The sequence below is a fragment of the Ursus americanus genome, chromosome 21, assembly GCF_024610735.1.
Source record: "Ursus americanus isolate L20-20 chromosome 21, mUrsAme1.1.p, whole genome shotgun sequence".
Lineage (NCBI taxonomy): Eukaryota > Metazoa > Chordata > Mammalia > Carnivora > Ursidae > Ursus > Ursus americanus.
This window is the reverse complement of record NC_142147.1, coordinates 35,590,093-35,616,578: the sequence shown is the minus strand read 5'-3', so window position 1 is coordinate 35,616,578 and position 26,486 is coordinate 35,590,093. Positions and strand designations below refer to the sequence as shown.

Genomic DNA, 26,486 nt, shown 5'->3' with positions numbered 1-26,486 from the left:
TGTGAGCAAAGAGAGGAATGTGAGAACCAGGAGTTAGGATTCCCTGGGGTGCTGTCAAGGCAAACATTTGAAACACTCACCTGGACTTGTTTCTGAGTTGTTCTCAAATAACTTGTCCGGGAGAACACAAAAAAAGATGCTAGCCCAGGAGTACAGGTTTTCTCCAAGCCCTGCATAGCTTAAATCCTGAACAAAAATTCACATCAAGCATGTTTATTATTTAAGTTAGGTGATATTTAATTGAAAACACAAAATCAGCCTTTTGGAAACTGAATTTCAAGACCTGCAGAGGTAGCGGGTCAGTGATTCCCAGAGCGCGGACATGCGTATTTGGAGGCAGACGAAACCCAGCTGTGAGCGTGGGCTTGGCCACTGGGACAGCTGTGGGGGGTGCAGGGTCACCGCCGTCAGGGGTGGGACCTCACTGCCACTCACCCACGGGTTCTTCTGTTTAAACAGAGACTGATCAGACTAGAAACCTAACTCAACGTTGTCTTGAGGATTAAGACAAATAATGGAAACAAAATGCTTAGCCCGGCACAGTGGTTTGTTAACAAACACTTTCAGTAAGTGTCAGCTAGACTGTCGACTGTTGCCAGTGAATTTTCAGGGTTAGATGTGACAACAGATGGTGCCAATTCTTCCACTTAAACTGATTAAAATATATAAGCTACCGAATACAAAAAAGAGAAAAAGAGGAACACAATTATCCTTAGAGGGAACCTTCAACGTACAAACAGGATGTTAAAGAAAGTTCATTTTACATGGATTGTTTGGAGAACTCTGTTCCCTTAGCAGCAATGTTGCCAAGTGCAGGTAGGATCCCAACAACTCACAAGGACAAATTAACCTTTAATTACCCGAAATACACGAGGTTTCTTCTGATGAGGTCACATAGGATGGTACTTGACTAGAAATGAAACAGTAGAAAATTAAAATTGATAAATGAGATTAAAGTGTTTTAAAATCCTGTGGCTTGAAGGAAAGCAGGACTAACTAGAGGCCCAGGGAGGAAGCTGATGGGGCCTCTGGGTTTGGGAGGTGAGGGCATTCGATCGAACCGAGGCGTTTTGCTTAGTGCAAGGCCCCTCCATGCTCGTTATATTCATCAGTCCGAAGTTAGATCTTCATGGCCTTTCAACGGACACAAACCAGTTGGAGAATAAGAGAGGTGACACACTTCCCTGCCCAGACCACACCTGGAACCGGAAAGGGTCCATGCTGCTCCTTGCAGACACGCGCCAGGGCTCCAAGCCCACAGGAGGGGTGTCAGCCACAGAGGCAGCAGCACAAGGAGGGGCCAGCGGCCCCCGGAGGTGACCCGGGCTGTGCCTGGAAGGCTGAGACGGGCCAGGGGGGCTGTGGCAGCGAGCACCTGCTCATGGGGTGCACGGGGTGGTGGGACTGAGCGGGTATCCGAGGTTCTCGCTTCCTCGTTGATGAAAGCCATCCTTTCCTACAAACGTGAAGGCCTCACCAGGGTCACAAAGCTATTTTATATCGGGCTAAATACGGCTCTGCCCGGAGACTTGGCGAACAGGTCAAGTGAGTTCTTGGCAAGGCAGGCAGTTATAAACTGAACCCGAAGCTATTTATTGGATTACTTTAACTGCTATCTTCCTCTGTGTATTTTACAGCACGCTAGTTCAATGAAATGTTAATTAGGTGCTAAGTATAAAAAAAGATCCTTGGTCAAATAACTTGGAAACTGGCAGGTGAGAAAGTTAAATCACATTACTCTGCTCTGGGACCTCAGAGCCTTTAATATGCTAATTTGCACTGTGAATTTTCATGAAGTGAATCTACTCGGAGGCAAGTTTGCTAAACCCAAGTGACCATAAACCCTTCTTTGCTAGTGTTTCTCCAAGGACAAGTGTCCTGGGGAACGTGCTTCGAAAAGGCCTGCCTCCAGGATGTGGGAAAGCCCCGCTCCCCTCAGAGGGCAGTCTGCCGCGGGCTCTGGTGCTCCCCAGCTCCCCTCTTCCACAGCACAGCCCCACCCACACCCCCATCCCCTGGTGGCCTTCGGCTCTGGGGACCTAATCCTTCCAGAGGTTTCAGCCGTCATCTAAAACGGTGTGTCCATTTTAATCCGAAAACACGGAAAACCAAACAAATCAACGTGGACACGAAGGAAGCATCAGTAGCAGGATTTCAGGCACCTTTATTCATGGCGGATATTTCTGGTCCGGGGAGCTTGCCTCTGAAATCTTTCTCTTCCTCAAGGAAGACAACTCCTACCTACATCCCGACAGCAAGCAGCCGTGTCTTTGCCAAGTGCCAGGTCCAGGGCTTGAGAGCAGGGCTCCTCTGCCAGGTGGACCTGGGAGCGACCTACTGGGCCACCAGAGAAGTTTCTGCAGCGCGGTGGTTAGCAGTGCTTAATCCACGTAGCTCAGAAGAAACTAACTTCTTCGTGTTACCTATGTCTTCTATAAATCGGACAGAGGATTTCATCATAGTACATATTTGCAATACAAACACGACTGGTGATAGAGGAAACTTAAAGAAACTCCCACCGTGCTCCCCCATTCAGGGCTTCCTTCTAAGAAGCACAGCACCGTTCCTCAACTTTTCCCATTTTCTGTAGACAAAGTCCCTTCGCTGTGGCAATCGCATGATCTCCTGCACAGTCAGTCCCGGCCTCCGGGCTTAGCGCTCTGGGCACTGCTTTTTTGGGTGGCAAGAGTATTATTATCCCTATGTTCTACAATTGATAACGAAACCAGGATTCTGTAAGAATTTAGGTAAGAAAGAGTTTAAAGAAATAAGTCTTAAAAGCTTGAGCCGATTACAAGTCATTTATCGTTTTCCTAGCCAAGCAACCGGCACGGACTCCCCTGGTCTGTTTTCCTGTTCGGTTCCTTTTCCCAAGCAGTAGCTCCCAGACAAGACGGTGAACTGGGTTGTAAAATCCTGCCAGATTTTCTGTGGTGACGACCGTAGATGAACAGCACAGGGGCCTACTCGAGTATTCAAATCTCATGCAAAACTCTAACTAATGAGCACGTCGGTACACGAGGCGGTTCTGTCGTTTTGTGAACTTACAATTCTCGCGCGGCAGTGGTTACTCATCAGCCCGTCAGCCTCTGGCTTCAGAGACTCAACACAGGACACTGCGGGTCAGTGCTGAGTTCTGGCAACCGGGCAGCGCCAGAGGCGGCTCAATCGACAAGTTTTAAATGTTTTTTTTTAACCATCGGAAAAGTATCAGCAACATGCTATCTGGTGTTGGCTCGACACTCTGCGCTGAGAATTAAAGAGCCCTCGACCTGCCAAATGTCCTACCTCACAAAGTCTACTTATAACTGAAGGGTCTACTCGATGTCTAATAAAAATTACACAGCAACTTTCATCAAACGGCAACTACTACAAAAGGAATGATAGAAAACAACGACTTCACAAAAATACACTAAAAAAGTTGACAATTTTATGCAGGAACCGCCAAAGTTTTAGTGTTTAATATTTAACAGCACGACTGACCAAGCAAGGTCCAACATGTGGAGTTACCATGTTCAAGAAACTGGGGGGAGAATCACTCTAGACTAACTATATAGTATGTGGTAAGAAGAACGCACACTTAGGATAGAAAACCTGTCTACACACAGCAGTTGCTTCAAAAAGCCATTCGGTCTTCTCTCGGCTTGTAAAAACGGTGTTCCGGACTTCGGTGTGAATTAGCCGCCTGTTGGAAAAGAAAACCCGTCAACACATTATGCTCCTACGAGGACAGAGCACACACACTCGTACCACTACCAAACGGTACAAGTCCTTGCGAAGCCTCTACTGGACTAGACGTACTTTCTTTGCGCGATGCCCCAGCAAAGATCCCACAACGGATTTAAGTGGAAATCTTTATTTAAAAACTTCTGAATCCGTTCCCAGCTCTTCTTCCTCCGGATCACCCCTGTCTGGGGTGGAAAGTCTCCGTCCTGCAGTTCTCCATAGGATGGTCTCACTCACTTGACGGGACTTTTGACTGCCGTGGGGCATGAGACCCAGAGAAGCTTCTACGGCTGGCAGGACATTTTCCAAATCATCTCTCTATAGGAATAATGAGGACAGCCCACACAAAACAAGCGTGTGATTTACTCACACAGTGAACTGACCCAATCTCCTGTTAAAATGACAGTGAATTTCGAAGTCTTTTAGTTCCCAAGTCTCTCTCTTCTTGGACTTCAAAGCGACCTGTATGTCACAGCTACTGCTAATTTGGTCCAGCCAGGACATGCGCAGAACATTTCAAAAAGGAATTTGGTATCTTTTACTGTATATTCTGATTGGTACTCTAGTTACCTAAAAATGCTCAGTAACCTTTATTTTTAAAGGGAATTAAAATGCTAAAAATGGGATGAGAGAAAAGGGAAGTTTCAAAATGATTCTGGGTTGCAGTGAGGGAACCACCATACTCCTGAAAGGCTTATTCTAACGAAGAAACCTGCTACGGGGAGACTGAGGCAGCCAGCTGTGTCCTGCTGTCCTGCTACGTGGCTATTGCTGATTATCCACCCATTCCTCAGATATCTGGAACTACGTAGTGGAAATTGATTAATTAATTAACTTTTAAAGATTTACCAGACAGAGAGAGAAAGCGGCAGAGGGAGAGGGAAAAGCAGGCTCCCCATGAAGCAGGGAACCCCACATGGGGCTGAGATCATGACCTGAGCTAAGATCACGACCTGAGCAGAAGGAAGACCGACGGAGCCACCCAGGTGCCCCATAATGGACATTTAAATCAACTCTAGGATGAAGGCTTACTGTGGCCTAACCCGGTTCATTCAAGTCATAATCAGGTGTTGTCCTGGCATTTATCTAGTGGAGGGGGTGTTCCCAAGAGAACCCTTAGAATTCAAGGCATTTATGAAGTTGAAGGTGGCAATGTGGGGTTTGGGTTACAAAAAAAAAAAAAAAATCTGCCAGTGGTAAAGAATTCTCAGGCCAACAAAACACATTTGTTGGTATTTGGCTGCAATGATATAAACTCAGGGATTACCTAATGTTAAACAATTATCTTAACTACTAAGGATACAGGTCTAATTAATAAAAACCAGGAAAATGAAAGAGATGCTAGGATCACGGCTGGGAATTGATCGAAAGCCTGGCCACATCAAAGTTCCAGTGACACACACCACCCTGAGACTGTCGCCTCCCTCACCTTCAACTCTTTGGTGTGGCAGGGATCTTGTTTTCACCCTCCAGCTCTTCCACCCCAGCCTGTGTCATGAGGTCTGCAATGTTTTTCTCCAGGTCGTCAATGCGACTGCTCATGTCATCAAGTGGTGAAGTTAAAGGCCACACACACCAGCACCTCCCATCTCTCATCCCTTCCCTCTGGGGCCCTGGACGCTATGGCTTAAACGCAACTGTCTCCGTGAAACTGCTTTTCCAATGAGTAGGGTTACATTCTGGTAGTTACGAGTACAGGAGTCTGGGGCAAGGATCACACATCAGCCCTGCCCTTTCCCCGACCGGGACCCCGGGCAAGCTCTTTCACTTTTCTAAGCTGCCGTGTCTGCATCCGCTAAACAAAGGTAACACTACAACTTCAGCAGGTTGTGGGGCGGCCCAGAGCAGAGATATACATCCAGTGCTTCGCTCACAGTCCACAGTCATACTAGACATTACTGTTGGTAGACTGGAAGTGTCTGACGGCCAGGGGTCCAGCTCAGCGGTATCCCCAGCTCTTGGCACAGAACCGCCCAGGAAGACTACATCCAAGCTCAGTTAAATTAAAAAAAAAAAAAAAAAAAAAAGTGGTAAATGTCTGCAGCTGGCCTGCAAACCACACATTTATCAACACCGCTACCCGGACCACAGAAGCCAAGGGCCCACAGAGGCTGACCACACATACAAAGGATATTTCTTCCAATAATCTGGTCGGACATGGTCTGAAATTTATCTTGCATCTGTTGCAGGAGTGTCTGCACCTGAGAAACAGGAAGACAGACCACCTCGCGCTCACCCTGGGACACCTGGTTGGAGTCGGGACGGGGGCCCTGGTCCCATTCCTCCCGGGCTTCTGGGCAGCTCTGCGGCCTTTAGCAGGGGCTGTTCCCCCCAACCCGCCCCCGGGTTTCGGTTCCCCTGCCCGCCCCATGACACCGACTGGCTGGCAAGACCCCTTCCCGTCGCGGCCGCCGCGAATCACAGTTCGCTAGGTCTTTCGCTGAGGCCTCGGGGTGTGAGGGGTGCGGAAAGCGCTGGGGGTGCGGGAGCGGGGGGGGGGGCCGCAGGGTGGGGGCTGTGGCTCAGGTCAGGCGAGTAAGGCTGGGGGGTGCAGGCTGGGCCTGGGGGCCTCCGCCCGCGGAGCCGCTGGAAACCCGGCCTCCGGAGACTCGGCGCTTCGCCGCCGCCGACAGGGCGCCTCGGTCCGGGGGGTCCCACGGCCTCGGGCCCAGCAGGCGTCCCTTACCACCGAGGTGAGATCCTGCACGGTCTTGGGGTCAGTCTCGGCCATCTCCCCGGTTCCCAGCTTGGCGGCGAAGTCTGAACCGTCACCTACACTTCCGTTTGTCCGCGCACACGCACCGCCCCCAGCGGCCTCCTCTCGCGACGACCGAGACCAGCCGCGGGACCGCGGGGCGTTGTGGGAGTCGTAGTTCGCGGCACGCACAGGAAGGGCCTGCGCACTCGCGTTTCCGTTCCGAGCGAGGCCCCGCCCCTCCCCTCTCGCCCTGCCCGGCCCCGCCCCCTGAGGGTCCCGCCCCAGCCCCTCCCCTCACTGAGGGAGAAAAGGGGAACCAGCCCCAGTGGCACCCGCTGGAGCGGGCAGTGGTCTTGGTCCTTTCCTAGGCTGTCGTTAAAGGACGCGCTGGTTTTGTCTGGCCCGCTGGGAAGCACTTATTGGGCTCCTGTGAGGTGCCAGGCCCAGGCCTGTGCCACCACCTGTCCTCCAACAGAGCCCCGCAAACCCCGAGTCGGGGGAAGGGAGTCGGGTCACTGGAGGGGAAACGGAGGCCCCGTGGTGAGAGGCCTTCCCACCATGCGCCCCGCTGCCCAGCTGCAGGCCTGGTCACAACCCTGACCCGGTGTTTCTCCTTCTCCCCAGACGGTCGAGCGGAGGAGGTGCTGGCTCAGAGGGGCAGGTGGTGGTTTTTGATTTAAGTATAAGTTCTGGATGGTGTAGAAATCCTAAGCGTCTTTTCATAAAGTCCGCACGTGTTAACTAGCCCCAGCTCAAGAAACACGGCCAGCCTCCAGGAAGCCCCTCAGCCCCTTTCCTGTCACCCCCCCCAACCCACCCACAAGGGTGACCGGTGTCCTCAGTTTTAACACAATCGTTTGTGTTGCTGGGTTTTTACTTTGTGTAAGTGGAATGTGACAGTAAGCCCTCCCAAGCGCCCGGCTTCTTTCATCCAACAGGATGTTCCACGGTGTTGAGCGGGGAAGCTTTCTGGTTTGGTCAAGGGGAGGTCAGCGGCAGGGTTCAGAGACTGGATTTGGGTGTTTAAGGAGGGGACTGCTGCTGAATTGGGAGCTCAGGTTGTGGGGGGTGCAGTGTGCCCCACACATTGTAGGATGCTGAGGGACTTCCTGACTTCTACCCACTAGATGTCAGTGGCATCCCCCTCACCTCAATGTGACACCCAAAAAATATCTCCAGAGACTGCCCAGTGTCTCCAGGGCCTCTGGGGAGTGGGGGGCTCACCCTCAGTTGAGAACCAGTAGCTTTAGAAGGATCTATGGACATTGCCTAGAATACTGTTGACTCGGTCTTCAAGTATGAATGTATTTTCGATCGGACCATTGCTTGAGAATTTTCCTCTGTATATACTGACATTGGCATTTGTGTCCTGGGGCCATGGTGACAAAGTGCCACAAACTGGGTGTCTTCAAACGAGACATTTATATTCCCAGAGCTCTGGAGACCAGGAGTCTGAAGTCAAGGTGCCGGCAGGGTTGGTTCCTTCTGAGGGCCGTGAGGGCGATCTGTTCTGTGCCTCTCTCCTAGCTTCTGGGGGCTGCTGGCAAATCTTGGTGTTCCTTAGCTTGTAGTCGCATCCCGCCCCTCTCTGCCTCCGTCTTCACGTGGCCTTCTCCCTGTGTGTCTCTCTCCCTGTAAGGTCACCAGTCATATTGGATTTGGGACCCACCCTACTCCAGTATGACCTCCCCTTAACTTTCCATATCTGCAGAGACCCTGTTTCCAAATAAGTTCCATTCTGAGGTACTAGGGGTTAGGATGTCAACATGTCTTTTTTTGGTGGGGGGGCAATTTAACCCAAAGCAGTTGGTAAAGTAATAGCGCTTGAAATCGGTATCATACTTTGTATTTTATAAAGCGTTTACATAAAGCGCCAGGATGATTTAGCTCATGAGTAGCCAAGGCTGGGTGGGATTTCAGGCCTTCTTGCTTCTTGCCCCAGTCACTGGGGCTCCCATACTCTGCATAGGAGTCTGGATCCGCACACCCTGGGTTTGTAGCCAGATCTGGTTTAGGGCTGTGAGCAACACAGAACACAAATTAGCACTAGGACCTACAGGTTTGCTTGGTTTTAGTGTGTGTGTGTTTCTGTCAGCATTCTCGAGTCCTTTTTATCCTGATAGAAAAGTTCCTGGGGCACCTGGGTGGCTTAGTCTGTTAAGCATCTGCCTTTGGCTCAGGTCACGATCCTGGGACCTGGGCTGGAGCCCTAGGGTGGGCTCCCTGCCCAGCGGGGAGCCTGCTTCTCCCTCATCCTTTGCCCTTCCCCTCCATGCTCTCTCTCAAATTAATAAATAAAATCTTTAAAAAAGTTCTTGACACTGTTTAGTGGAGGCTTTTTTTTTTTTTCTCTCTTAACCAGAAAGCATACTTTTTCTGTGTGGAGACCAAGATCTTTTAAACATCTGCTTTACACAAAAATTTTCCTGATTTATACTCATGGCTGATACACTTACTTTGTAAGGTTGACCACAGAACTTAACTGAATATTGGTCCATTAGCAAAACTATTGAATTATGTGTAAGGCACTAGCAATTAACCTTTAAAATTTCGGTTTTGAACAACCCTTGTTTTAAACCTTAGCATTTTTTTTTAAAGATCTTTCCAGATTAATTGTGTAACTGAAGTAATTCCCTTCACCCCTTTCAGGACGGTGCAGTTTTATGGGCGCTAACGTGATACTTTCCTACTGGCTCTTTAGGTCCTGCTGGGCTGTCTCCGCGCCCCTCCCTCGCCAGCCCTGCGCTCAGGGATGCGCCCATGCGCACGGGTGGCTGCCGGGCAGTGAGATGCTGCGTGTGTCCTGTGAGCAGAGAAGCAGCGGGCACCGCCGGCGCTCGGAGAACCTGAAACTCGTCTTTCCCCGGCACCGTCGTGACCCGACGCTGGTCTCAGCGGCCCTTCACCTGCTCCGCTGTCCTCCCGAGTAGCGGGGTTCCGCTGCGGAGGAGCGGCCACCTGCCACAGTGCCGGCCAGGAGCCAGCGCCCGGCCTTTCGTGGATGGTCCAAACCTCCCCGGTCTTTCCAAACCCCGTGTTTCATCCCTTCCGTCTCCGAGGATGACTTTATCTTCTGTTTTGCTGGGACAATAGAGACTATTGTCACCTGCGTCTTACCCTCCGGGTGTCCGTAAGTACCTGCATCTGCGTGACTCCGGGCCTTTCAGCCACCACACCGGGTGTCCTGCCTCCTGTGTGGGGCTGGGCCCTGGACCCCTCAACCCACTCCAGGAATGTGCCTCCTCCACTTACCTGCCCCTTCCCATGGACTCCTTCCTCCCGGAATATAAAAGTGGTGAAAAAGAAAAAATAGAAAGCCAAACTACCCCGATAAGATGACCTTGTGCGGTTCCGTGCTACCACTCGATAGAGTGCAGAAAGGGTTCTAGAAAGAGAAGGTTCTAGAAAGAGCCTTCAGTTACTGGATCTGCCACCTTCCGTTCATGCAATTTTGCTTGTTTTGTTTCTACCAAAAGGCGCTGAAGTGATTCTGGATGGTATGAGGATGTGGCCTCACACAGTGAGCCTCACGTAGCAGGCGGTCCTTCATTCCTCTTGGCAGGTGCAGCATCGCGTTGGGTCTTACGGAGTCCGAGTCCTTGCGCATCCTCGTTCATCTCTCCTTTTCACACAGGGCAGCCTCCTGCCCAGACCTTAGGTAGACATACTGTCTGGCTAAAAGGTAATCCCTTTTTTGGTTTTCATTGTATTTATTTTATTATTTCTTAAAACCACTTTATTGAGGCATGAGTGCCATGTAAAGGAGCTGTACTTATTTAGTGTACTCGACTCAGTGAGTTTGGGGATAAGAATACACCCATGAAACCATCACCATCGAGCTCATAAACATACCCATCACCTCCCCAAGTCTCCTCCTGCCCCCTTTATTATTAACGATTCTTATTATTAACACTATACATAAGATCAGCAAGTTTTACCAGTATTGTCAGTGATAGGCACTGTTCTATATAGCGGATCTTCTGCATATCTGAAACTTTGTCGCCTTTGACCAGCATCTCCCCATTTCCCCCAACCCCCAGTCCCTGGCAACCACCATTCTACTCTCTGAATCTACGAATTGGACTATTTTAGATTCCACATGTGAGTGAGATTATATAGTATTTGTCTTTCTGTGTCTGGCTTGTTTTGTTCAGCATAATGCCCTCCGGGTCCACCCCTGTAGTCACAAATGGCAGGACTTCCTTCTTTTAAAAGGCTGAATCATAGTCTGTTGTACAGATACACCACGCCATTTTTATCCACTCCTCCCTCGATGCCCATCTAGGTTGTTTCCACCCCGTGGCTGTTGGTGAAGAGTGCTGCAGTGAACACGGGAGCCCAGTGATCTCTCTAAGACCCCGACTTCAAGTTCTTTGGGTAAATACCCAGGAGCGGGATTGCTGGAGAACGTCTTAGTTCTAGTTTTCATTTTTGGAGTGCCCTCCCTCTGTGATCAGGACTGCTGATGGAGACTGTATGCCAGGCTGTAGGATCTGTGGCCAGTTGGTAAGATCCTTTGGTGCTATGAGCTCCCCCCTCTACCACCCCCTTTCCTCTGTTCCTAGCTGCCCCCAGATAATTCAGCTGTGCTGATCTCCCCCCGACCCCTGATGTTCTAGGCAGGACAAGACACAAGTGGGCAATGTCCTGCAAAGCTGGGGAAGCTGTGGACCGGGCGATCTCTCTTGCCTTGGGGGAGGGGTGAGGTGATACTCTTACCTCTTCAGCGCATCTCTCCTCTGGCTTTTTCGCTCCAACTGAGGGACTGGAACATTTCAGGCGTGTTTCTGGGCTCTCCAAAACATGTTCTCATCTCTGTGGTGGGGAAGCAGGGGTAGGGGAGGTGGGGGGCAGCAGGGGGTTGGGGGAACATATAAGGCCTGGACCCTCCTATTCTGCCATTTTGCTTTGGTTTTATTTTGATTGTTACTTTAGTGTACCCTGAGTGATACTGGCTTTTCATTCATGGGAGTAATATATGATTTTCTTTTAAAATATATCCATTTAAGCAAAAACGATACATTTAAAATTAGGCAGTTGAAAACTATTGTTGTAAATGGTAATGCGGATGCTCTGGGGGCGGCGGACTTTGCAGGGGTGGTAGAGGGACATGATTACATCATGAAGATCTTATAGGATCAAGGTGTAGAAAATTCTGGCCTAAGAGAAGACAGGGAAGCAGAGGGTAAAGAGGTGGGGCTGGCTTTGAAATCGCACATGGTTACATACTTGGCGAAGGGGAAGCATAAGGAAATGTTGCTGAGCCCCTGGAACAAGTCACTTTTCTTGTGGAGAAATCTCTGGAAGGATAGTCGGGAACTTCTGCAGGTGCTGGAGAGCTCTTTTGCATAGGAGAAGCATTCGAGGTATGGTCACCCTCCGGAAGGAAGATAGGGCCCTGCGGGCACAGGGAGGGGGCGGGGCAGGGTCTTCAGGATCCACATTGTAGGGGTGCAGGTCTTGCAGGGCAGCAAAGGTGGGTCTCTGTATGGAGAGAGGTGTCGAGTTCTGGCAAATTTCATTTAGAAATGTCTTCATCCTGCTACCAGTCCTCCTCGCTTGGGTTCCCATGTGAAAAGCAAGTTTTGCTGCCCTCTCTGGAGTGTGCCCTGGGTAGCGTCACTGGGTTTTTTTGTCTTGTGTGTAAGAGCAGGGGATGGTCTCTTTGAGGCTGTGTTGACAAAAGAACAGAAAACTGCTTTTATGGAGAAGAATGGTGTGATCAGTGGTGTCCCGATCCATCTCGAGTTGTTTTGCTTTTGGTTTGAAGTGTTGGGTTACATTTCTCATGCTCATTGGTGGCAATTTTCCAAATTAGCGTCTCCATGAATGGCTGCCAAGGAATCAGTTTCCTATTTATTTACCCAAACTGGCAGTTTCCTGGAGACAGATGCCCAGGGAGGAAGGAACTGTTTCAGAGAGACTCTGACTTGCAAGTGCGGTTTTCTTCTGCTTTGCTAATGCTATTGCGTCAGATTGTCTTGTCACCGTCAAGTTCATGTGTTGTATGTGAGAGGGTACAACCTGCGTGGTTCATTCTGGGCCACAGGGGGCGTGGTGCTGTCTTTGGGTAGAGTGGAAAAGTAGCGGTGCTGGAGTCCCGTGCACCCCTTCTAAGCGAGACCTAGTGTGAGACAGTTTTCGCTTGTGAGCCTCGTTGTCACATCCATGCAGTGGAGATACTGCCTGTTCTGATACTCCACGAATTCTATACATGATATATGTAATGCATAATTATATTTCATGTAAATTACATGTTATGTATAATATAATATAATATATATATACACACATACATATGTAAAATATCTGGTTCATGTGAGAGCACCTTTCCTCTCTTTTGTTAAAGACCTCCTTAAAGTTATCTTGCTTTCTATTTCTGCCTATCTATCAATCTATTATCTATTTATCTTGCGTCTATCATTCTGTCATCTATCTCTCTATCATCTACCTATTTTCTATCATCTATCAATCAATCATCTATGATCTATCTATCTATCATCTATTTCTTTCCAATCAGAGGGCTCTGTTATGAGGGGAGTAGGGGAAAGAGTTAATTATTGGTCGGGCTAGCGCTTGGTTTTTAGTCTTGGTCTTTCAACGTTATAGGCCAACCAGAGCGCCATTTAAAAAAATATCCCTTTGCTTTGTCACTGTGTTGAAACGGTACTAAAGCAGTCTAAGACCGAGTACACACATGAAAAATCCCAGATAACCTTTATTTAAATATTTCACAAACAAGTTACACGTTTCTTTGCAACTATATTGGAGATCAAATGTTAATTTACAGCTCGGGAACTGTAAACAATTCAGCAACGAGGGCCCAAAGGAGCTGCATCTGCGATAGAATTAAATATTTAAGGTGATGATAAACTTTTATCCTTTTTGAGTATTTATGAAAAAAGATCTATTTAAACTTTCTGAAAATTTTTATCTTGGGGGATAAATAATATTTACCACCAGAACGGTGTTGATGTGGCCGTGACCACACAGACTATTTTTTATATAGCTCTCCTTTCAACTCTTTAATAATCTGAATCCATGTATATTGTAAAGAATGACTTTACTGCTTTCTAAAGGAAAAGCTTTAAAAAAAGTAGCAGAAAATGGAAATTTCCAGCATATACTTACAGTGCTTCCATGAGCCACTTTCTCAAAGGCTTCATAGCTTCGTGGTGAAAGTTTTGTGGTCTGACTACACCCATTGCTTCTCACCATATCCCTACCAGCCAGCGGGGACTTGGAAGCCAAGCAAAACGGTTCAAAGTTTTCTCAAGCTCAGCAGCCCTCCAGCGATTGGTGTTACGATAGCGATGTTGTATGAGTGATAGGAAGAGGCTTTTCTCCTTACTGAATTTGATGAATAGCTAAATTATTTCTGCTTAGACAGTCCTTGTTTGCATGTTCAATCCCACCATTTTCTTCTGTCTCAACCTATTTTGCATGGGCTTTTACATAAAGAAGGTCAAAATTACAGAACTTTTTCAGTAGTGGGTTAATCCATCAGTGACGGGAAATAGGATAAAGGTGGACACATTTGACACAGCAAAAGAACCATTCGTTGCTTTAGATGAACAATTTTGAAAGTGTCTTATGACCAGATTATGAGAAGTTCCAAACGTCAACATCCAGATAAGGGGACAAGATGGGAGGCATCATCTTTGTGAAAAGTGTAGCCAGATCACTGATGATGATGGAGATGGTGATGATGTTATTGTTATTTCTTAGTGGTGAGACACAGGAGGTCTCTGAGTCTTTCTCAGCGCTCAGCTTTCTCTTGGTGTGATTTACCTGTTGATTCTTGCTTACGAACACTTCACACGAACAGGTTAAGGTGCAACATTGAAAAACTCAGAAATCCTTGGAGATCCTTAAGTTTGTCTGCAGCTGGGCCCAGGGTAAGCTCCTGAATGTCACACGCTACTTCTCCCTGAGCTTTCCCTCGCCTTGGTTGGTTTGGCCTCGACTGGGCACTTGGCAGGACGTGAATATACTTTCACACGCCTGAATTATCTAATTAATCTGGTAGGAGTCCCTCATGCACCTGCGACAAGCCATGGGATGGAAGCGAGGAAATACTGGAGAAGATGATCTTGTGCAGGAGATATTTCTAAGGTTTAGTATGAGTTGAGAATGGTGTTAACGGTTCTTGACAGCTCTTAGAACTAAAAAATAGTAGAAGGTCTGTTTACTTGGTTTGGATAGATAGTCCTGCTAATGAAGACTTCAGACGAGGGTCTTCTGGTCCGAGGGAGACATTTTGTCTGGTTAGGCTGCACGGTTGGGAGTGGCACCGTGACGCAGTAGGAACAACAGAGCCCTGCAGCCAAATCACATGGGTTCTGGAGGCCACTTACCTTGGGCAAGTCATTTGATTTTCCTGAGGGTCAGCTTTCTTTGTAAGTTGGAGAAGATAAGAGTCCTTGCCTCATGGGGTTGTTGTAAGGGGTCAATGAGTTAACAGGTACGAAGCATTTTGTACAGTGTGGATGCATAGTAAGCAATCAATAAATGTAAACCATTATTACTAGCATTATTAAGGCATATTTTTTTACCTTGTTCATACACCCAGAAGAACTGTAGACTCTTTTCTTCAGAACCAACCTGGAGAGCTTATGTGTGGGGCCAGCTGCACTAAACCCAGCATCGAGCACAGCCTTGTTAGTCATGTTGCAGTTGCTACCTATTAAGATCAAGACCCAGTGTATTTATTTTGGATGAAGTGCAATGTGATCTACTTCAAGAATTTGATGGTAAACGGTTATTCCATTTATCAGACTGTTTAGAATCACATTTTGGACATCTGAGATGTTATGAAAATTTCTAAAAGTGGTCCTTAAGATTCAAAGTCTTCTGTGATACCTACCACGACACTTAGCCAGATTTATTTTGCTATTCTGTTCAGATTTGCAGGAGTTGGCCGAGAGTCACGGCAGGTACATCAACCAGAAATGATGTTTGTTTGGGGGCGCCTGGGTGGCACAGCGGTTAAGCGTCTGCCTTCGGCTCAGGGCGTGATCCCGGCGTTGTGGGATCGAGCCCCACATCAGGCTCCTCCGCTATGAGCCTGCTTCTTCCTCTCCCACTCCCCCTGCTTGTGTTCCCTCTCTCGCTGGCTGTCTCTCTGTCACATAAATAAATAAAATCTTTTAAAAAAAAAAGAAACGATGTTCATTTGGAGGAACTGGCAGTATTGAAGGTAACTTTTTTTGAAGTTAGAAAATGTTTGCATGTTTTTGCTAAAACAAGTTATCAGAAATAATTTCTCATAGGTAAAATGGAAAGAAAAAGTAATTTTTAATCAACGCAGGTGGTTGATGTATTAATAAAATAGCAAAGAAAGTGTGACTGTTCACTCAGTGGAAATAAAATCCTCAGTTTTGTGCTCAGCAATTGAGAAAAGCAATTTCTGGCTCCTTTTTTTTCAATAACTTGGACTAAAATAAAATGCATTGGTAATAATGAAATAATGCTTTGACTCTACTTTTGCTTTCAATTAACAATGTAAATGTGTTCGGGCAAGTTAGAAAACATTCTGCGACTCTGGAAATGCCACCACTTTGGCTTCAAAGAATTGGCCACTTTTTTTTTTTTTCTGAAAAGGATTAGAAAGAACTACACAATAGCCATATCTCTGGCCTGATGAGCACTCTGGGGACAGGAAGCATACTTAAGTAGGGGAAAATTAAGGCATATGCTACTTACTAATGAAGTCTGCACTTTATTCCTATTTTTCTGTGTTCTAAGCTATGTTAAGCTAGTGGCCTGATTTGCCAAGTGCAGGAGGGCCTACTGGCTTGAGGGACGAGGAGTCTTGCACTTGTTTCCTTGCGTGAATTGCCTACCGGACACCTGGATTTCTCCCTGGGGATAGCCCAGTTTCACGAAGGAGGGTGAGCTGTCCGATTGTTAGTTAGCTAGTCTATGGGCTGCTGAGCACCTATACAGCCAGAAGAGGAAATCTCATAGAGCGTGGGGTGCAGGCTGGGACCCCCCTGCCCCAGGGCCTGCTCCATGCACGGGTGGAGCACCACTCTGTCGTGTTCGGAGTGCCGCGTCTCCTGACTGAGCGACCGGACTTGTTCAAGAGAGATATACCCACGTTCCGGGACTGCAGACAGACGGTTGTGACTGTGTGCCGTGCGGTCATCAACCTGCGGATGATCTTACTCCTCTGTGAGTATAGCCATCGCCTTTGCAGCCCATTGCAAAAGGCTCAAATTGTTCACTATGATGGACAAGATGGGTGCACGGCCCCAGCTGTGAGTGGGTGCTTCTGGCTTTATAGAGTCACTCAACTAACAGGAGATGTGCAGGGGACCCCAGATGACCAGTCCAAACTGTGAACTTGCACTAAGGCAAGATCTCACATTGGCAACATGAGACACAACATAGAAATCAGAGAAGAGCTACTGTCCAGCCGTTTTAACCACCAATACCCATTTATTTTAATGGAAAAAAAATCTGCATTCTATATGCTCCAAAAAGACTTACTATTGAAACGAATACAATATATGGAACTCTGTCTGCATAATTTCACTACAATAAAGACAACATATGACTCCTACTTCCTACAGAAGGTGAACTGAAAGCACAGGTGCAAAACAGAGATTGCATAAGAAAGCGTGGGTGTACGTGTGTGCGCGCACGCGCGTGTGGTTAAAACCTTTAGTAAGCAACTGCATTGAAATATGCTAAGACACTTACCTTACCCTAGTTCGTGCCCAGCTCTAACAAAAAGCCACAGGCTGTCACTAGTTTTATCTGATAGAAAAATTTGGTGTGAGCTTGGATGTTTCTTTACAGTTTATCAACAAGAAGATAATCTTAGTACAAGCACTACCTTTCCTCTTTGACATGCTCACAGAATAAAAATCAATTACTTTTCATACATAATGAACATCTTTTATTTTCAGGTTTGCAAACAACGGTAGTCGATTCACACAAAAGGGTACTTTTAAAACTACCTGTATTTACTCTATTTTATGCCTGCATATATGAAACAAACATGTATGTGCATAAAGGGATGTCTATACATGTGGGCATATATGTGTACGCACATGGTGCCTGTCGACCTCCTCCTGGGCAGATAGGGGCTCTGTGACGACGTTTGCAACTGTACAGATACCTAGGAGAGAGAGATTCTCTGCCATGATCCACGCCCTCATAAGAACCGGTGGGACTGGATTCAGGACACCTACAAATGCAGAGAGATGCATATTTCTGAAAGAATATTTCAGCCCTTTTCTCAGCATTTGATGGTAAAATTTGCTGCTCTGCTCTTTACCACTTTTGCTCGGATCATGGAATGGGGTGGCAGTGAGAATTGGTGGCGATCCTTTACTAAAGAGAAAGGATTTGGGTCTCTGCTCTCCCTTTCTGTGGACCTGCCTGGCAGGTGGTGGCGGCATGCAGACCGCCTGGGACGGTGGAGAAGTCTCAGCTCTGTGGTCTGTACTAGTGCCTCACTTGATGCCGAGGCCCTGGAGGGGACAGGTGCATAGCTTCTATCCTTTCTTTGTGTAACCTCTCAAGGAAGAATGACATATCAAAACTAGGCTCCTTCTGTAGTGTTTCTCTCTATAAATACTGTGTATATACACATACAGATACTCACACATATACAAATACGAACCCACAGACAAAGCTGCATGTGTGGAGCGCTGACTAGCGACATGGCAACACATCAGAAAAAGTAGTCATTGTCCCTGCTCCCAGAAGGTCAAGTTATATGCCGTGATCTTTAAACATTCAGGGAAATTGAGGAGATTCCATTAATTAAAGGAGAAATGGTGAAGTACAGACCCAGTGAAATCGCAAAGAAAACAAAAATCTGGAACAATTGAGGCCTAGGTGTGAAGTTTGAGAGCTGTAAACTGCAATCTTCAGATTTGGATTTTTTTTTCTTTTTCCTGTTGCTATGGAAACTTGGTAGTCAAGCTTCAAATGTCAGGAGTTCTCACAGACCTGAATGGAAAAGATTCAGAGTTAAGTCAAGGAATAGCACAACTTGATTCAAAGCGTTTTAGCTGAGCACTAGATAAATGGCTGACATGCTGTAATAAACACATTTATAAACACAGCACTACCCGGGGGAACTTTTTTTCCTCCTTTGGCATAACATTCGAAGAGAGCATGAATAGTTCTGCCGGTTTATGTCTTAAACAGCTTGATTGGTCTGAAAACGCTCATGCCAAACACCTCATCTCAGACCACAGGGCAGACTGCCTCTGTGACCCTGAGCCCTGTCCCTTGCACAGTAGCCCAGAATGAGGCCATTTTAGGGACAAGTTGACTTGGTAGCTGAGAGACTGATTATCGTCCCAGATATTATTTTTTGGTCACAGGAAAGAGCAAGAGAGCTACTGGTGGTTCTTCAGACATGGCGTATGAGTTTCCTCTGGCTGCTGTAACAAATGGCCACAGGCTTAGTGGCTTGAAATAACAAAATGTATTCTGTTACAGATCTGGAGGTCGGAAGTCCAAAAATGAGTCCTATGTGGGCTAGAATCAAGATGTTGGCAGAGCTGTGTTCCTTCTGAGGGCTCCAGAGGGGAAGCCACTTCTGTGCCTTTTCCAGCTTCCAGAAGCCACCTGTATCTGGCTCATGACCCCTTCCTCCACCTTCACGGCCTGGACTGTCCCATCAAGATTATTGAGGTCACCAAAACTGTGTTTATTCTCTAAGATGTACACCAGCCCAGGGTCTCCCCTCTGCTGGATAATAGCACGAGTGGGAATAGCTCGGTTCTCCGCTATTTTTGCTTAATTATTATTATATCTTGGGTTTATACAAGGAAATGGTACCATTAAAATTCATGTTATAATCAAAGAAATAAACATCTGTAAAGGTCAACCTACCATGTAAGTGTAGTTCATTCTGGAATGAACTGATGGCTAGAATATAATGGATTAACTCTGTAAAGCTTGGGCCTTTTCATTCAAAACCTGCTGAGGGGCGGATCAGTGTGACAAACTCACCCACCTACTCTGTACTCCCTGGCTTTTACAGGTTAATCCTGTCACTTATCTGCTTGGAAAATTTAAAGCAGTTTCTCTAAAATCAGATAAAAAGTCTTCATAATGTGACTCAAGTGTAAGCAACATGATACCAGGAAGGTTAAGACTAAAGGTGATTGCTTTGCAGTTAGGAGTCTTCAGAACACATTTAATTTCTTTTTTCCAGCTGACAATTTCACTGTCCTCACCTTCATTATCTTAAACTCTGATTATTTGGGCTGTAGGGCGGTATCTTGCACATTCACCCATATTTGAGGAACGACTTGAAAGGAACATATTAAATGGCATCGTGAATTTTATTTAAAAATATTTTCCATCTGTTTTGTTTCTTAAATTCCACATATGAGTGAAGTCATGTAATATTTCTCTTTCTCTGACTCATTTAGCTTAGTGCCATCCTCTAGTTCCTTACCCTCTAGTTCCATCCATGTCATTGCAAATGGCAGGATTTCATTCTTTTTGATGGCTGAGTAATATTCCATTGCCTATATACACCACATCTTCTTTATCCATTTATCTGTCAATGGACATTTGGGCTCTTTCCACAGTTTGGCTATTCTGGACATTGCTGCTGTAAACATTGGGGTGCAGGTGCCCCTTCGGATCACTACGTTTGTATCGTTTGGGTAACTACCTAATAGTGCAATTGCTGGGTCGTAGGGTTGCTCTACTTGTAACTTTTTGAGGAACCTCCATATTGTTTTCCAGAGTGGCTGCACCAGCTTGCATTCCCACCAGCAGTGTAAGGGATTCCCCTTTCTCCACGTCCTCGCCAACATCTGTTGTTTCCTGAGTTGTTAATTTTAGCCATTCTAAGAGGTGTGAGGTGGTATCTCATCGTGGTTTTGATTTGTATTTCCTGATGATGAGTGATGTGGAGCATCTTGTCATCTGTCCGTTGGCCATCTGGATGTCTTCTTTGAAGAAATGTCTGCTCATGTCTTCTGCCCATTTCTGGACTGGATTTTTTGTTTTTTTTGGGTGTTGAGTTAGAGAAGTTCTTTATAGATTTTGAATACTAGCCCTTTATCTGATAAGACATTGGCAAATACCTTCTCCCATTCCATAGGTTGCCTTTTAGTTTTGTTGACTGTTTACTTGCTGTACAAAAGCTTTTTATCTTGAAGAAGTCCCAATAGTTCAGTTTTGCCTTTGTTTCTCTTGCCTTCGGAGATGTGTCTAAAACCTTAAAGAATTTCATGGGGCGCCTGGGTGGCACAGCGGTTAAGCGTCTGCTTTCGGCTCAGGGCGTGATCCCGGCGTTCTGGAATCGAGCCCCACATCAGGCTCTTCTGCTATGAGCCTGCTTCTTCCTCTCCCACTCCCCCTGCTTGTGTTCCCTCTCTCGCTGGCTGTCTCTCTGTCAAATAAATAAATAAAATCCTTAAAAAAAAAACAACAAAAAAAACCTTAAAGAATTTCTGCAAATGTGCATTGACAGGAATGTGACCTCTGCCCATCTGTAATTATACCAGCATTCCTAAATATGTCACCCAAAAAGTGCTTTGGGGAAGTGCCGAAAAGTGAATCTTCAGCTCAGCTCTCTCCTCTTCCAACACTGATCTATACCCTCAAGGCTACTCGGCCACAGTTCTCTTTGAGTCATGACAGTCTCTGAAGGGCTGCTCATAATTCGGGCTTTGGTTTCATGACTACACGACCCCAACCTTGAGAGCCCAAATCCTCTCCAGGAGGTGGCCATCTTATATCAAGACCCACACATCTCTGCTCATCTCTTCTCTGACCCCCACCCCAAATTCCTGACCAGGACATGGTTTTCTAATAGAAGGCTGAAGTAGGTATCAAGGAGAGCAGATGCTTGGCAGAACCTGTCAAGCTCCTCTCCCTGGTTCCCCAAGCACACCTTAGGGTCTATATCACTGCCATGGAACTGGCATCTTTCCTAAATTCGTATAGTTGATGTTGAAACATTTCCTCTCAAAAGCGTGGGCAGTGCCCCACAAGGACATGTACAAGGATGTTCATGGCAGCATCGTTCATACAATCCCCAAACTGAAAACAACCAGAAAACAACTCAAATATCCGCCAACTGGTGAATGCATTTTTAAAAATATGGCATATCCACACAGTGAACTACTACTCAATAATAAAAAGAAAAAGCTACTGATACATGCCTCACCATGAATGAACCTCAAAAGCATTATGCTAAGTGATAGACATCCAATGAAAAGGACTACATATCTTATGATGCCATTCAAATCAAATGTCCAGGCAAGGAATAACTATAGACAGAAAGCAGATCAGTAATTGCCCAGGGCTGGGATAGGGGCGACGTCTGATTGTAACAGGGCACAAGGTAACTTTTTACAGTAATGGAAATGTCCTAAAACTAGATTTTGGTGTTACAGAATGCTATACATTTACCAGAATCAGTATAATGATAAATTGATGATAGCAGGTAAATTTTATGTTATGCAAATAATACCTCAATAAACCTGCTAAAAATATTTTCTAGTGTGGTATTAATAATTTAAAATAATAATTTTGGTCACTGTGGAAAAAAAATTGGCTGAATAAAACCCACTAAATTAAAAAAGTCTCCACTCCCTGTTCAAGTTAATTCAGACTGGAACATAAATGATCCTACCTCTGAGGGCTGCTGACTTGATTACATGAGATAGTCTTTATAATTTACATAAAACCCTTAGCTTTGCATGTGCGTGGCACTTAGAAGCCCTAGGAGGTCAACTGTCATTACCCATGCAGTTGCACCCTTTCAAGGGGCCATAGCTCCTCTGTAAAGCACGACTCAGGACCATCTGCAGTCAGAGGGCGGCCTGCTCCACCCGGGTTGGGTGCTTCTCCAGGCCCTGTCTCTGCCCAGAACACACTTCACAACAGAAAGGAACAAAATATTGATACACTCAAAGACATGGACTTTATGATTCCATATACAGAAAATTCTAGAAAGGCAAGTAGGTAATCAGAGAAGGCAGATCAATGAGGGTCTGGATTCAGGGGAGGGGATCAATAGCAAAGGCATACAAGGAAACCACTCCTTGATACTTGGTGTGGCTATACAATTATGTACATTTACCACAATGCATCCAACAGCACCCTTAAAATGGGTGATTTCTATGGAACCCAAATCATACCTTCACACAAAGCATTAGAATTGAAAGTACTTTCAGTGGCTGTTTCGCTCATCGTGGTCACGTCTTTAAACTTTTTCATTGTGATCGAGGTTACGATTCAATTCTCCCTCCTCGCCAATGTAGAGACATTTAATTTTGGTACTTGTTAATATGGTTCACCTGATCCGTCTTTTTATGTTCTTGCTATTGCTGATTAATTAAGCCTAAAACAATGTTCAAAAAGGTTTCAGGATGATATTCTTCCCTGGAGCTGTCTGTGTCACACCACACAGAGCCCTATGACCCCCCCACCCCCCATCGCCAGACCGCCTAATAGAGACGCCAGCCTGTTTCATCGAGAGGGCACAGCATACCTCTTCGAGTCAGCAACACACACCTTCAACAACAAAATTGGCAGTAAAATTAATTCCATTTACATTTTTTATTACTTCCAATGTCATTAGTTTTATTCCCTTTAGTTTTAGCTGTCAGAGAAGGAGGTGCAGACCCCTCAGTTCACTTCTCAGTTGCAGTAAAGCCTTCTGCGATATCAAAACAAGCTGAAATTTTTTTTTTTACTTTTTCCCACGAGGAGGCAGTCTAATGGTGAATGCTGGCCTCACCGCTCGCTCACCTTGGGACCTCTCCAAGCATCAGTTTTCTCATCTATAAAGTTGGATAAAATCTCCAGGCTGATGAAGAAATTAAAAAAGCCATGGGATACTAGGGTATTTGGTTCATGCTAGTCTACTTGGATCTCAATGTTATTTGAGGAGAGGAGAAAAATCCCACTCCCCATGTTGTATGATGTGATCACTGTAGTTTTATGAGCAAGGCTTCAAAGAAGGGGTTCGCACACTTTTCCGTTAAGGGCCAGATGAGTAAATATTTCCACTCTGCAGTCATACAGTCTCTGTGGCTCCTACTCAACTCTGCTATTGTAGCAGCAAGCAGGCCATATGTAAATATGGCTGCGTTCCAATAAAACTTTATTTACAAAAACAGGAAGTAGGCCATGTTTGACCCTTGGACAGTAGTTTGCCAACTCCTGATTCAAAGAAACATCAAGTGGAGTCTACCAGATCCCAAAATTCTTTCAAGGACTATGGCTGAGTCAGGACGTTATCACCCTTGCACTTTATAATCTAGTTTTAGTGCTTGTAGATTCCCCCACCTCCACCCCACATTGCTTGTGTTTTAGGCCCTTTTCTGTGCGGCTTCTTGTCAATGTCATGTTAATAGCTATGCAGGTGGGTTGGTCACTTCGAGTTCTGCTTTTAGGAAAGAACATCTGAGCCATGGGATGTGCATGGTTACTTACTCCTGCTGGCTCTAACCCAGTTCCTCACACGTCCTATTAGGCACATCGCTTGTTAGGAAGAACATCTCTGGCTAGGTATATAATAAAATGAGAACCATTATATTTGGCAGGCTCTCATGTTCAAATGAACAATATTCTATAATCTTATACCTTTTATATAGGGACAGATGGAGGTTCTTTCTGAAGTCAAGTGGGTGAGTGCTAATACCTGTTCTTAACTCTTATTTGGGCTGAAACTACCCTTCTTGTGAAAACATTGGAGGGTTAACCTAGTACCTTTCCAGCTGTGCAGGGAGATTCAGAGCTCCTTTATGAGGATGATTTTGACGTTACCTACAGGTGGCCTTACCTATGTCAGGATAGCTGTGTGCTGCTAGCTAGGATGGCACCTTTTGTGGGAACCAAAAGCACACTTGACATCTCAACCACAGTGTGCATGTATCTGTCTTTTCTCGATGACTCTATTTTGATATCCGATGAACATACGTTCTTTAGGGTTACCAGGCGATTCTGCCCTGGATTAGTTGTGATCCTGGTGGTCAGCTGAGAGACAAGTGGGCAATATTCGGGAATCTGCTCACTACTGACCTCTGTAGGCCACGGGTCTCCAAAGTAGGAGGCACAGGAAAATCCCTGATAGATGAGAGAAAAATACTCCTGCATTATTTATATTTCCCTTTATCTACACAAATAGGTTAAGTCTTACTAACATTTAATATATGGATTGGTAGTGGCAGACATGCATATTATTATTAAAAATATTGTGTAAATACACACAAATACTGGGTCCACGTGCTGGAGGCCAGAGTCACTTGGGATGTGGGTTCCACAGGTCAGAAGGGCCCAGAAGTCTGTACTTCAAAAGCAGAGGTAGGAAGTCTCCATCTGTTTTGTTATTATTTTTTTTAACTTAAAAACAAGGAAACTCTAATAAGTAAAAATTACAACCTTCTCCCAGCACTGGGGAGGAGTGATTACATCCTTTAAAAGTAAAGGAGGTTTAAAAGAGGAGAATACAGAGCAGTTTTTTTTTTTTAGCTTCTGTCCCAACACAAGGAGGCAGAGGGATTCGGATGCGTGGGGCTGTACACACACGCTCCGAAGACATACACAGAGGACCGTGAAGCCAGGGACGGGCTGGAAATAACTCACAAGGAGATATGGGCTGACACGTGGCTCTGACATCAGAACTGACCACTGTCCTCCCAGGGCAAGGGAGAAAAGATTTATCCCCTCGGTGGACAATGTGGTTCAGTTCTCTTCTTTTAGTTGCCCCCCACCATTTCACTGGGCGATGTTTAGAAACCTTTTAAATGGGTCAGTGCAATCCAGAGAGAAATAAGGAAGAAGAGGAATAAGGCACCTGTCAGAGTTCCGAGGGCCCCACAAAACTGAGCGCCCCCTTCAAGAGCACTGTGTAGCTGGACAATTCCCACATACTCTTTGCCTGCACTCTGTTGGGATTTCAACAAGCGAGTGGCTCGTTCTATGAACATGATTAAACAGCCACTCCCCTTGGCATCCAGAATATTACTGTGTCCTGTCTTCTCCACCCGAAGTATCCATCGGATCCAGGCTACCACATCATGAGAAGAGGGGGCTTGTCAAGATGAATGAAACCTGTCCTAATATAGTCCCTAGTCTCTCACTCAGAGGATATGAACCACAAGGAAGAGGTGTAGAGTGTGTTGTCCTTCCATTTACTTTATCAAAATCCTTGAGCAACAGGGGCCACTGAGATGTGTCCAGCTGAGCCACCGCGGACTAAGGTGTGATAAGAAATTTATCAGTGTGTTGTATTTATGCTGCATCTTCTTCTGGTGATGACTTCCGCTTTTTCTTCTTATGTTTCTTCGGCAAAGTCAATACTTCCTCGTCCACCATGTTCAGAAAGTCTCCATTTTAAAAACTCACGGGCAGTCCAGAGCAGCCAAGAAGCGAGCAGCGTCCTGAAGCACCCCGGTTCTTCAAAGCGATGCCATCAAGAGTCAGGCTTTGATGTTGTGTAACTGGGTTTACTGAGGTGCGAGTGGCCACTCAATTATCTTCTCTCTCTCTGTGCACATGCACACACGCACACACACACACAGGGACACATGCACCACACGCTTTTCTCTTTACAATCACACAAGAAGTACTGCCCTCTAGTTTATCCAGGCTCTGTTCTGTGTGCGTTCCAATGACTCCTAGAAACCACACCTGGTGCTGGGCTTGCCGTCTGTCTAGCACTGACTTGGGAAGCTGGTGGAAAATAGATTCCAGATGTTTACTGCAGTAGAATGAACCGGAGAAGGGCATTGTAAATAATCCCAGTGCGTCTGTTGACTGGGGAATACACGGCCAGTGTTCATCTGACAGATACTCTCTAGCAGTTAGAATGAATGGACTGGCGTGGGGGGAACCTGTGGCCGATGGGCTAGAGTGTGTGTGACTGTCGAGCTCCGAATGGTTTCACACATTTAAAGAGTGGTGAAAAACCAAAAGACAGACAACAACAAAAGAGCAATAAAAAGGAATATGTGACAAAGCTGATGTGGTCAACAGAGCCCAAAATATTTCCTGCCCATCCCTTTATGGTAAAGGTTTGCCAACCTCCAAATGAGAATAACATAGAAGAAGCCTGGAA

General features: G+C 46.2%; 2 protein-coding genes across 2 annotated transcripts in view; both read right to left on the bottom strand.

Moving 5' to 3' along the window:
* Positions 1 to 3,428: 3,428 nt before the first annotated feature.
* HSBP1 (heat shock factor binding protein 1) lies at positions 3,429 to 6,568 on the bottom strand. The gene is made up of 4 exons (XM_045796091.2): positions 6,413 to 6,568; positions 5,861 to 5,927; positions 5,156 to 5,276; positions 3,429 to 3,685 (listed from the first exon to the last, which is right to left on the bottom strand). Exons 1-3 carry the CDS (start codon positions 6,455 to 6,457, stop codon positions 5,158 to 5,160), a joined length of 231 nt encoding a protein of 76 aa, XP_045652047.1. The 5' UTR covers positions 6,458 to 6,568; the 3' UTR covers positions 3,429 to 3,685; positions 5,156 to 5,157.
* A 10,275-nt stretch (positions 6,569 to 16,843) lies between these two features.
* The window catches only part of CDH13 (cadherin 13), a 984,218-nt gene continuing 974,575 nt past the window's right edge, over positions 16,844 to 26,486 (bottom strand). The window contains exon 14 of the mRNA XM_045796090.2: positions 16,844 to 18,391. Within this exon, the coding sequence (XP_045652046.2) occupies positions 18,384 to 18,391 (8 nt within the window). The 3' untranslated portion in view covers positions 16,844 to 18,383. The remainder of the gene's footprint in view (positions 18,392 to 26,486) is intronic.